Genomic DNA, 13,189 nt, shown 5'->3' on the forward strand with positions numbered 1-13,189 from the left:
TGTAAGTATTAGATTTAGGCTGACAAAGAACAGCTTCAAGTAAAAGTAACATGAATTAAGTGCATTACGTCTCATGATGGTTAGAATAGAGTATCTTTCAAGTGTGCAGTAGCCCTTTGTAAGCAGCTAATTATTGAGATGAGGAAAGGATGTTCCAACTGATCATTTTTGTTATTTTTTCTAGGAAAAATATGGCTTAGTACTACCCATGTTTGCATGTTTGCACAGAAATGTTTTAAAGAATGTCTTGTTTTTTCCAGTAAAAATATCATTACAGAAAATTTAGAAAAATAAAGATAAGAAAAACTCATTTCTATCCCCTGATATCCCCACAAATTTTATTTTTTTAAGGCATCTTATACATCTTCAATTTCTCTTTCTGTGTGTGTAGCTACTTTGTGCTTCTCCATACACGAAACTCAACATCTTGAAATCCTTCTTACCGTTTCTGTTCTCACTTCCATGGGGAGGTGGGGAGGTGGAGAATTATATGTGCAGAGCAGATTTCTATTGACCATTTTGTGGAAGTACAAGTGGAATTTTATCACAGCCACAAAAACAATCTGTATTTCTATCTTAAACATTCCCTTTCTCCAGAGCCCATTTTCTGGCTTCCCAAACATTATGGAAAATCAGTGACTTCACCTAGTCCTAGCCTTGCTGATCTTCTTCTGTCTGCCCTCTTACTGAACTCATTTATTCTGGTGTCTTATCTCTCCATGTGCAAAGTCATTCATTCCTCAAAGAACTCAGCAGATGACAGAATTATCTATTTAGATCAGTGGTTGCCAACTGATGATCCACGGACCATTGGTGGTCTGTGAGGTCCGAAAGGTTGGCGACCACTGATTTAGATCATCTGTGTATGTCAGGAGGCAATTTTGGTTTCATTTTTATCTACTGCACATTTTGAAAATTTTGTAAAAATAATTTTTTTACATATCTTTTTATTGATTTCAGAAAGGAAGACAGAGGGAGAGAGAGATAGAAACATCAATGATGAAAGACAATCATTGATTGGCTGCCTCCTGCATGCCTCACACTGGGGATTGAGCCTGTAACCCAGGCAGGTGTCCTGCCCGGGAATCAAACCGTGACCTCCTGGTTCGTAGGCTGACACTCAACCATTGAGCCACGCTGGCTGGGCTGTAAAAATAATTTTTTACAGCTCCTTTATGATGCTCCATTCTATAGAAGGAAGGCCTACCCTTGCACGAATTTTGTGCATCGGGCCTCTAGTGTTAATATAATTATGTCTTCACCATAAAGATTTCCCAAATCAGGGTCGTATTTTTTTTTTCCAGTCTGTTTGATGGCTTTGCGGATGGATTAGGAGTTGCTGAAGCTATTTCTTATGTGGATCCTCAGTTCCTCACCTATATGGCACTAGAAGAACGCTTAGCTCAGGCTATGGAGGTATTTTAATGACTCTGATGCTCATGTATGTTGGTGGGGTGCACAATAAGAAAAAGTAAAATATTTTTAACTGCTCTTAAGAAAAGGTGAATAATTTCTTTATCAGTTTAATAACAAGTACTGATTACTGATTGCTACCAGTGTGTGTATATAAATTACACTTGACATCCTGCCAATTTTCCTAAAATTTTTACTACAGAATGGAAAATGTTTTGCTTACATTTATAATACAGTGGGGCCTTGACTTACGAGTGTCCCGACTAACGAGTTTTTTGAGATACCAGCTGTCTCTGGGCCGATTTTTTGCATTGAGTTGATAGAGTGATTTGAGTTAACGAGCTCCTTAACGAGCTCGGTCTCTGAACGAATTAAACTCGTAAGTCAGGGCCCCACTGTATACACTTTCCTCTATTAAATTATATGGGTCTGTGAATTTGAAAATTTTATACACACATGCACAGGTGTATTTGTGAAATGAAATTGAAAATCTCTAAGAATATATTATAAATCACTTACCTTTTTTTGTTCATACAGATTCTAAATAATATCTTTTGCTTAATGCATACACATTTTAATAAATAGCATATTTGATTTCTAAGTTTTTTGTCTTGCCTTCTGTCTTTTTATTTAATCATTTTGAAAAATGAAGCTAAAATGTATAATGTATGATTTTTTCTTTTAGATTTAGCGCTAACATTCTTTAAGTGAAACTAAAACAAATAATAAGACAAACTGTGCTTTTATTTGTTTTTGTTTTTTTTCTCATGCAGCCCTAACTCTTTGTTTTTATTTCTGTTATTTTTCAATAGTAGACTGATCTTTCTTTTCAGGTAATGGTTGTTAAGAAAATAGTGTCAATAAACATTTGCTTCATAGCTGTGTCTCAAATTTGAATGAGAATAGGGCAAAATAGTTAAGGTTTGAAGCTTATTACTTGCTCCCAAATTTTTTGGGAAAAAGTATCCCTGCCGTTATATTGACATCTAAAAATTTATAGCCTAAATTCTAAGTAATATTGTTTATCCTATGATATCTCTTTGCAGTAAAAATATGTTTAAGAATTTAAATGTAAAAAGTAAAGTAAGTTGAGTTAAAATTGTTAGGAGTAGTGATGAAAAGCAAATGTTCACTTAAAATTTATTTTTTAATTAAATTTATTGGTTAATAAACTTATATAGATTTCCAGTGTACAAGTCTATGATGTGTTATCTTTATATTGCATATAATAGTTTTGATAAATAATTACTTAAACATAAAGTAAAATTTTTCTGGTAAAATGCGTCTCTTAATGAAATGGAGGCTTTTTCTCCCTAGTTACCTTATCAGTGAGTTTTATTTACTCCTACAATGAGACATAGTTCAGCATCAATTTTATTTCTTTTTTTTTCATCTTTATGAATATAAGCTTGAGAGACCTTGTTCATGTAAGTTGATAGGGATGGAAGGAATTTATCATAGCCTTTTCACTCAAGTCTTGCTAAAATTACATCGACTTGGCAAGTTGTTTAGATCCTCTTTCAGTTTTTTTGAAAGCAGAGGATTGGAAGCCATCTACAGAGATTTGTTATTCAGTCCGTAGAATTCAGTTTGACCCAAGTATTTCAAATTGCTCCTTTGGATGGGTAAGAAGTATGTTTTTATTTATAAAGTGAGGGATAGTTAGTAGAAAGAGGAAGGTAAGAACAGGGCAGCATGTTTCTTTAACTGCAGATGCATTATTAGGCAGATCAGTTTGAGGAAAAATTACATAAGAAAGTTCATTGAAATTGAGTCTCTGAGACCCTGCTTCCCTTGGGCCCCTTGAAAAGTCTTTACATACTTAACAGAGCACCTCGCATATACTGAGGTGAAAGCCTTAGGAAGCTAAACATGAGGTTAAGAGCATGGTTTTTGAGATAGATTCTTTAAGGCTGTGTGACCTTGGAGAGTTAACTTTTTTAAGCTTCTAGGCCTCTATAAAATGAGAATAAAAAAAATTTACTTCATGCGTTATTGTGAAATTGTGTTTAAACACTTAGCAAAATACCTGGTACAGTGGGTAGGTTCTCAGTAAATGGATATATTCAAATTAGTAGTCAACCAACTGGTACTTATCTTGCATATCTGGTCATCATTAAATCATTTGTTATATAAATCTCCATTCTTTAAAAACTAAATCCTGTTTTATTCTTTAGAAACTAAATTTTGTGCTGACAAAGGAATGCATTACTTTAATCCTAGATATATTCCAGTTAGGCTGTTTAAGCTGTTTAGTTGTCTTTCTAACTTTTGAAAATATCTTGTACTCCCTCAGATGTAAATTTTTACATCTTTATAGATTTTCATAGTAGTGGCTATAAAATGGTTTCTCTTGTTCTTGTTGCTTATAAGTGATCCCAGATCACCTTAAATTTTTGTCAGTATCAAGGCAATAAATTATTTCTAAATATATGAAATTCCATGTATTTATTAGCACTGCAAATGTGTAGATAATCATTAGAAAAAAATAATGAATCCATTAAGACAAACATGTTATGAAAATACAGTTAACCTGGAATAATCCCCCCCCCCCCAAAAAAAAAATGGGACTTATTGGATCGGGCCTAAACCGTCAGTCAGACATCCCCTGAGGGGTCCCGGATTGTGAGAGGGTGCAGGCTGGGCTGAGAGCCCCCCCCCTGCACAAATTTCATGCACCGTGCCTCTAGTTAACTATAATGGGATTAGAGTAACAAGGGATTGCTTAGTAAGGAATAAAGATAATTCTAAAGAATATAGAAAAACCATGTATAAGGAGCAGTCACCACCTGTAGAGCAAAGGTCGCCTAAGGAAGGGTCACCACTCCCACTCCAGGGCTAGGATTCAGACCTTGATGAAAATGGCATAGCTGTGGCTTAATGAGTGGCAGAGAAGTCACTGGTGCTCTGCTGGCTTGAAATCAGCCCTGTAGGGTGCTAGGGAAAGCTATATTCACAGGGAGATGTCTGACTGGAAGCACTCTGCTACTAAACTATCCAAGGAAATGCTGAGGAATATACCTGCCACTTGGTGCTTCTGCTGCATGCATTTCCAGAGCTAGACATTGAGAAGCTGTGCATATTGCAGGAGTCTGGTGCTAGAGAAAGCCACACCTGCCATAGAAGCCTGCCAAGTGGCACACTGGGATCAGAAGCAAAGTCCTTTTCCTTTTACAGGGCCTCCTTAGTGTCCTCTGTGAACAAGCTTAACAACATAACAGATGTCAGAAGAGAAAATCTTTTAAATGGCCCAAATCCATTTTCACAGAGCTGACAAAAATTGTGAATTTGGATCTGAGCAGCAATCATGGATAACTAAAACAGACATCTCTTTCACTACTTGGGTTCCATATATACCTTTCTGCACACATTTGAATTCCCAACTTGCCTATTTTTATGTTGTGTATTTTTTAACAAATTGTTGTTAAATAATAGTTATTTTAATACTGTTGTTCTTTAACCTTTATACTTGCCTAAATTGGTTAATACACCATCATATTACAGTATCAGAGTATTCTGAATTTGACTATATACTTACCTTTACCTAGCACATTTGTTTATCTATTCATAGATACTGGGGTTGTCTCCACCTTTTTGGACTTGTGTATATAAGTCCTACTGAAGTTCTAATCTAATTGTAGCCAGGAAAGTGAATCAGTTCACAAAAGGATGATGGCGACTTGTATTAGATGATCATATATCTAATGTTCTTTACTTCCTTGTTAGAATAGTAACATTATATAAAATTCTGTACCCCTGAATAAAGTTCATAACCCAGATAACTTAGTAATACTAAATACTAGTGAGCTAGTAATGTGGGTGTACTGACTCTAAGATAGTAGTAGATATTGCTATTCAGGAATGCATTATTTGGTTGCATACCTTGAACATCTGTTAACCATGGCTACATTTTATCTTTCATGAGTTGAACCTGTTCAAAATGTTTACATTCTTTATAGTATTGATCCCATAAGAAACTCATAAGTTGAATGAGGTAGCCACTCTTCTGAAAATATAAATAGGGTGGACAAGTAGATGGTTATTGAAACAAAATAGATTTTTGATATATTTATGAAAAGTAGGGCTTTTATTTTTTGGTATGTTTTTGATGTTTGTTTGATGGTGGTGATGATGGTTCCTTTTGAAAGGAGGCAAAAGGGCAAGGGACTGAAGCAAAGTAAACTAACAGAAGAGACTAATGGTGGATATAAGTTCGGAAGATACCTTAAAAATAGTTTTCTATTACTGCTTTAAAGTGTTTCCTAACAAAGAACTGTGACTTTTATTTTCAGACTGCCCTGGCACATTTAGAGTCTCTCGCAGTAGATGTTGAGGTAGCCAATCCACCAGCCAGTAAGGAGAGCATTGATGGTCTTCCAGAGACACTTGTTCTTGAGGATCACACTGGTAAGAAGGGCAAAGTTGATCTCTAATGCTGAATGACACATTGCATGTTTAAGTATATAATTATATGCACCTAGAAGATAAAGTACTATTATAAACTCTTACTAAATTTTCTATGAAACCAGATTCTGAAAAACTTTTACCTAGTGGAAGAATATTTTTAATTATTAAGTGATAGGTTGGGACAAATGTTCCCTAGTCAACTTTCTACAAAAGCAATGTTAATTAAATTTCAAATTGTCATGTATTAGAAACATGTTTGACAATTTATTGATCAAAGTCTGGTTCATTTGTCTTTCACAGGCATCATCTATGAGTTCATAGGTTGATTTTCAGTTTTATTAAAATTGAACTTTATCGGATTAATATATCTAATTACTTATTGTTTTTAGCTATTGGTCAGGAGCAGTGCTGTCCAATCTGTTGTAGTGAGTATATCAAAGATGATATAGCAACAGAGTTACCCTGCCACCATTTTTTTCACAAACCTTGTGTCTCAATTTGGCTGCAGAAGGTAAGTTTTAGATTTACTTCCTTTAAGTTAATATTTTAATAGTTTTCTCCTACAACTTAAGGATGACAGTAATGTCTTTTAATCCTATTTATTTCACTACGTACTTGTAGTACTTTTGAGTTCAGTTTAATTCATTTTAATTAAAGTCAGTTACCTTTTAATGACTACAGATTAATGATAATATCAAACTATTTTACTTTACTGACATTGTCTAAAAAACAGTGTAGACAACCTGAACTACTTAACATATTTAATCATATCCCAGAAATTAGGTGTTTTTAGAAATACCTCAAGCAAAGAAGCTTTTGGCACTACTCAGAGTAATGTAACAATATACCAATTTTCTGATAATATGTATCAGTGTCTCTTATATGAGAAATGTTTAATAAACTACCAACTATCTTATATTCAAACTTTCATATATTACCCTAAAATATTTATCCCAAAATTTTAAGTATATTTGAATTATATACTTAAAGAAAAATAGAGTTTTACTTAAATCTCTGTTACCTCTATTTTTGCATAAAGAATTTTTACATGCAGTTTAGTGGAAATTCCCAAATCACTTTCCCAGCTGCTTAGTTATGGAAATAACTCTCTCTTTCCTGTAACTGCTCCCTTCTTTTTCCCCTTCCTTTCTTCCTCCCCTCCTCTTCCTCTCTCCCTTCTCTTTTCTTGCTGCTGCTCCCCTTAAAAGTCAAAACTCTACTTAACACTTTTAATATCCAATGCAGAAAATGTCACCATTCTTTTATAAATTCTAAAGTTTCTGTCTTGGCTTTTAAGGCCTTCTGTGATCTTGCTCCCAGCCTATCTCTGCAGATTTACTTCTGTAACTTCGCTCATGTTTGCTTAGCCTGGTGTGGTCTTCCTCTACACCTGCAAGATGAGATGGTCCTGCTTAAATTTCACCTTTTCTTTTATTAATATCCCCATTCTTTAAACATCTACAATAGTACCAAAGCCTTAATAAGGATTTAGTGTTTTGTGTGTCAGGAACTGCTAGATCAGTGGTTCTCAACCTTCCTAATGCCGCGACCCTTTAATACAGTTCCTCATGTTGTGGTGACCCCCAATTTCATGGTTACAAATTGAACATAATTAAAGCATAGTGATTAATCACAAAAACAATATGTAATTGTATATGTGTTTTCCGATGGTCTTAGGCAACCCTTGTAAAAGGGTCTTTCGACCCCCAAAGGGGTCGCGACCCACAGGTTGAGAACCGCTGTGCTAGATGATTCATGTGTATTTTCCCATTTATTCCTCACACTAACTCTGGGACATACAAGATGGGGCAAAAATGGGTCTATAATTGTGAGCACATGAAACAGTTTATTCTTGTATTATTATTTATTAATTATTATATTATTTTCCATACAAACAACTGTAACCCTACTTTTTCCCACTCTGCATTGGTATCTTTATTCTCATTTTCCAATGATTGTTACTTGTACAAGGTTACACAGCAAGTATGTGCTTGTGTAGAAACCACACACATCTATCTGACTCTAAAATGTTGCTGTTAAGGCCCCAATCTGTATGGCAGGTGCCCAACAAAATGTTGGCAGGATTAAATTCTTGAATTGTAAACATATTGTTGTATAGTCATGACTTGTCATTGACTTGGCTATAACTCAAGGCAATAATCTCTGTAGTTTCTTTCCTGTCAGGAAACAGCTTAGTGTGAAGCCTTTCCTCTAGGGAGAAGGTTCCCAAGATACAAATCTTGGTCACCTTTAACAGCATGATTTCTTCAACCCGCTTTCTATCAGGGAGGTTGCTTTGGGAAAGAGACCAGACTTGCAAAAGAATAATCTTAACACCAGATGACATATCTCTGGAATCGTTTGTTCCTATAATGGTGTACTCCCAGTATAGCTGCTGTCCCTGTCCCACCCTCCCTGTCAGGTCTGTGGTTGATTTGTTTTGTCATTTAGAAAGCATCTAACTCGCCACATCATCATCAGTATCATCACCAGTATAGGTGAGGACATGCCCTGTGACTCCTTGCTCACTCCCTACAGCAGCACCATTGCCAACCAGGGAGTGTAGTGGACTCTCAATGAATAGTCACTAAATGAAAGATGAGTGATGTAAAAGATACAAACATGATTAAGAGACACAGTTTACCCTAAAGGAATTAGTATCTTACTGGGATAAAAGGAAATAGCATCAAAAATTTTCCTTTCTGTACTGCGTAGGTTTGATGTTTATTTGGTTTTTAAGTTTTCTGTTTTGTTTTCAGGATAATGATACTGTTTTGTCTTTAAGATACTTGTGTGGTAGTTAAGGCCTTCTCATTGGCTATGAACTTGTTCTTCTCCCTCCAGTCAGGAACATGCCCTGTGTGCCGTCGTCACTTCCCACCTGCAGTTATTGAAGCATCTGCAGCTGCTTCCTCTGAGCCTGGTCACGAAGCCCCACCTTCAAATGACAGTACTGCAGACGCTCCTTAAACCTTAACACTTGAATGAGATCATTCTATAAAGTAAATCTGAAAATTCCTTCTAAACCTGATGTGCAAATAATTATATATAAATATATTAAAATGCTATATATAGTCTATGCCATAGTTTAGAAAGAGAATATTGACCTTTCTAAACTAGTATAGCTTTGCAGAAAGTACTAACATTTTCAAGCTGAATGTTGAAGCAGTACATCCAGTTTTTTTTTTTTAGTTGAAGGTGTTGATATTAATTGTAAAAGTTAAGCTGATCATTTGACTCTCTCCAGAAGAAATAATTATCTGTGTGGCACGCGTTACTGGTTTTGTCTGAATATTGCCACTAAGTGATTATAATTAGCTCTCCTATTTGCATCAAATGTGAAGACTATAATCACAACAGTAGTAAAGTTTGGTTTCGTTGGAAATAAAAAGAATTCTAAAGCATGCTTTTTCATTGGTCCCTTTGCTTTTGCTACATCAAAACCTCTTGGTTTATAATACTGAGTGGTTTTTTTAGGAAGGTGTCTATAGTCTTCCATCTTTGTTTAAAATTAGGACTTTTAAAGAATTTCAAACTGGCTAAAATTGTGGCTGAGCATCACAAAATTTCAAAATCTTATATGTAACCCCCTGGAAATGTTTAGGTAGTAAGATAAATTATTTTTTTAATGTTGGATGTGCTTAAAGTCAGGTTAGTAAAGCATATGAGCTATCCAGTGTGCTCAGCGCCTGGTGAATTAGATGGCCTTATACAAATTCTTTCTACTTGGTTAAAATGATACTTGAAGGTTCAGAACACCCCTGGCACATTTGCTTAATAACTATTAGGCATAGTTATTGTAAGATGATTTTGGTTCTGAAATATTTTAGAAAGTCTGAAAACATGCATAAAGGGTTTTTAACACTCATTCTATTGTATCCTAAAGGAAAATCTGAATCCTTAAAAAAACTATGTTAACTGTTCTGACTTGTATAAAGCATAAAATTGATGGGGTATAGGACAAAATTGATCATACCTTTTTTACAACATATCTAAACTTTACTATGTTATAATTTATTTCTTTAAAGTTCCTGAACAAATATTGTTTATATCACATTATCAGTATTTGTTTCTTTACACTAATTTATTTTGGTAAAATTATTCACCTGGAACTAAAATAAAAATAAGTAGTTTCAAATTAAGCCAAATTAAGCCGTGGCTGAAAAGGAAGTAGATTATATGATTGCCTAGTGACTGTGTGAACAGAACTTAACATGTAACACAGCTTCTTTCTTATTTTCCTTTGTTTAAAGGAGAAAAGAAGATCCTGACCTCAGATTTACCCTCTAAAAGAGTTTTCTGTTCAAAAGCTTCTACAAAAGTAAGGAAGTCAGCTTTCCTTATTCTTTTTATGGGAAATTGACCTACAAGGCCATCTTTGTAATTACATAACCCCCAACGAAGACTGCACAGCTTTCTGCTTAGGTGATCTCAACCAATAGACAATTATGTATAAACATGGATGCAATATTTAACTTATGGATATGATTTGATATCAAACACCAGAGAATGATGGCTGTTAGAATACCACATTTGAGCAAGTAAAATAGTAAAGCACATAGTGAGTGAACATCCATTTGAGTAGAAAATTTATAATTTAGTTTGGACATATAAAAGGAATATTTATGTGGCTTCCCAAATGCAAAATTACATTTATATGTGTAATTTCTCTGAGTATTTATATTCCATCTCTTTTCTTCATTCTTAAAAATAAGTGAATTTTCACTGTTGTCACATTTGAGGCTTAAATATATAGGAATATAACACTTGCATTCTAATTTTTGCATATATTGTAAATGTGTCTGGTATTTACAGCAAATACTGTGTATCCTTTTATGAGTAAAACAAACTGAACATTGCATGTATGTGATGTGGTGACTTTGTAACTTAGGGGTTCTTTGGGGCTTCTGTGACTTTGGAAATGCTTACATTCAGGCCTTAATGTTGCATTAGCTGGCATGTTTTCCTTCTGATGTACATAGTCTCTGTTGTATAAACTAATCTTTGCTTGTTTTCTACTCTGTGATCTTTCCACACCATATTTCATTGATCAGTTAGTGTCAAGGAGTCAAATCAGATTAAAAGGAATTCTCATGTGTATATTGTGAAAATTTGTGACTAGTATGTTTTGTTTGTTTCTTTTTTGGTTTCCAGAAATTTGTGGCTAGTGTTTTTTATGTTGTTGTTTTTCCCTTTAAGTAATATTGATCAGTTACTGGTTAAACTGACTGCTACAGATTTCTCTTTAATAAGCCACACGTTATATTTAGGCAGTATTAAGGGAGCTTGGTTTTTTTCTCCTAGATAGCAGTTGTCCCAAAGAAAATATTTCTTCTTTGCCTGTTAAGATTTAGCTATTATCTGCCAGTTGTTAGGCAGTTTTGGTTCCAAACTCAACCAGCAGTGTTGAGAGCTGAATTTAAGATAGCTGTTGTACTTTTTGCTTTCCATCTGTTTCTGTCCTTCATTCTTGGCTCTCTGTTACCTGTAAACAGCTGTTATGAAGGAAGGAAGTTAAATAAGAGTTGGATTATAAAAATTTTTTTAAAGAAAATTGAGGTTTTAGGTATTTTCATTGTAACAAGCTGATAAACGCTGAGGCTGACAAGTTCAGACACCAGAATATTGTTTGATCAGATTTTGGATCCTTTTGAAAAAGTTAAGACTACATGAAGGTAAATTAGAAATAAGTATAAATAATAAAAATGTTTTTTCCCTTACTTCTCTATTATATGTTAAGTTACTTGACCTAATAATTTTTCTTTTACATTTTCTTCTTGTAATATAAATGCTGATATTTAAAGATAGATCCATATGGTTTTCTTTTGTGTTGCTTAATTGTTTATCTGTAAGCTAACTAACTCTCAAGATTATTTGTGATCTGGATTTATATATAAGCTGTTAAATATGTATGAACTGTTCAAATGGAATGCAAGTTTTTCAAAAGCCCAGGTCTAAATGTAATGATTGGTTTATTGTTCTACAACTCCACTCTCATTTTCTGTAAATCATAAACAATAAACAGGATATACTCAGTGGTCATTTCTAATATTTAATCGGGCAGTCGTATCACTTCTATAATGTAACCCCTGGAGGATTTAACATTAATGGCAAAGGATACAGCTGTCAAGGAAGTCTGGAGCAGGCTCCCAAGCACATGATTTTATAGTCCTTGAACTGTGATCTAAGAAGGCCCAGCTGTGTAGAAGTGGCTGGTGGACTTGCTTCTGGAAGGGCTCTGAAGAAGTAGTCCTGCTCTCCCCTCCCCAACCATCATAGCAGTCCTGTGTGTTCAGCAGAGCCTGACTTCCACACTAACTCAGGACTGCAGACACCCTCAAAGTTCCAGGATGGACACTGCCTCGATTGAGTGGCTTCTCTAAATCAGGTATGGCAGTATTGTCAAATACTGTTTAGGAGGGTTCCTCATGCTTTCCAAAAGGTTCAAAAACCTCACCCATTTCAGAAGGGTAAACTGAGAACCATCATGTCTGCATTAAATTAGAAAAGTGTAATCACTTTGATTCTCCCTTAATATAATAAAACATTTTCTAGAAAAATGCAGTCACAGAAACAGCAATGGCACTCGTCTTTCTAGTGCCAAAATCCATTTATAATTGTCATATATTTTTGAAGCCACTGCTTCCAGAGTTGGAGTCACTCAGCACTCCTTATAAGAGTTGGATTTTGTTGTTAGAATTGTCACCCAAATGATTTTATAAATAGCACACATGTGAAATTACATAGAAAGGTCCTGTCTCTTGTGTATTGCCACCTCTTCATGTCTTTCTTCAGGCTTCACACTTTTCTCAGATCTTTCATGGTAACTATTCCAGACCAGCCTGGCATTGGCTCTTTCAGTCCCTCTCTTACAATATGGTGCTCAAGCCGTAGCCAGTTTGGCCTGTGGACTGAAGGGTCCTAGGTTCAATTCCTGGTCAGGGCACATGCCTGGGTTGTGGGCTCGATCCCCAATGGGGGGGCGTGCAGGAGGCAGCCAATCAATGATTCGCTCTCATTGATGTTTTATCTCTCTCTTTCTCCCCCTTTCTCTCTGAAATCAATAAAAATTATATATATATATATATGTATGTATGTGTATATATATATATATATATATATATATATATATATATATATATGTATATATATATATATATATAATCTCAGAACTAAACATGGTTCCTCTGTGGTCTGACTAGAACTGGGTCCAGGAGCATTACTGCCAAATTCAGAGTGATTTTCCTATGACTGGTCTATGTTGATATTATTTTCGTTACTGTACATTACTTGGCAGGCATATCACATTGTTGTCTCTTGTGAACTTTACAGGCATTGCTGGTAAGTCAAATCCATTCCTAATAATTAC

General features: G+C 34.9%; 1 protein-coding gene across 3 annotated transcripts in view; it reads left to right on the forward strand.

Annotated features, from left to right (window-relative positions):
- PJA2 (praja ring finger ubiquitin ligase 2) overlaps nucleotides 1-11,858 on the forward strand; it is a 68,686-nt gene extending 56,828 nt beyond the window's left edge. For 2 of the 3 annotated variants that reach the window (XM_059693937.1, XM_059693939.1), the window contains 4 exons: nucleotides 1,305-1,416; nucleotides 5,706-5,820; nucleotides 6,210-6,331; nucleotides 8,665-11,858. In XM_059693937.1, coding sequence (XP_059549920.1) covers nucleotides 1,305-1,416; nucleotides 5,706-5,820; nucleotides 6,210-6,331; nucleotides 8,665-8,790 — 475 coding nt within the window. In that variant the 3' untranslated portion in view covers nucleotides 8,791-11,858. The remainder of the gene's footprint in view (nucleotides 1-1,304; nucleotides 1,417-5,705; nucleotides 5,821-6,209; nucleotides 6,332-8,664) is intronic. The other variant, XM_059693940.1, reaches the window with a different exon arrangement.
- The last annotated feature ends 1,331 nt before the right edge of the window (nucleotides 11,859-13,189 follow it).

Source organism: Myotis daubentonii, chromosome 4 (assembly GCF_963259705.1).
Source record: "Myotis daubentonii chromosome 4, mMyoDau2.1, whole genome shotgun sequence".
Classification (NCBI taxonomy): Eukaryota; Metazoa; Chordata; class Mammalia; order Chiroptera; family Vespertilionidae; genus Myotis; species Myotis daubentonii.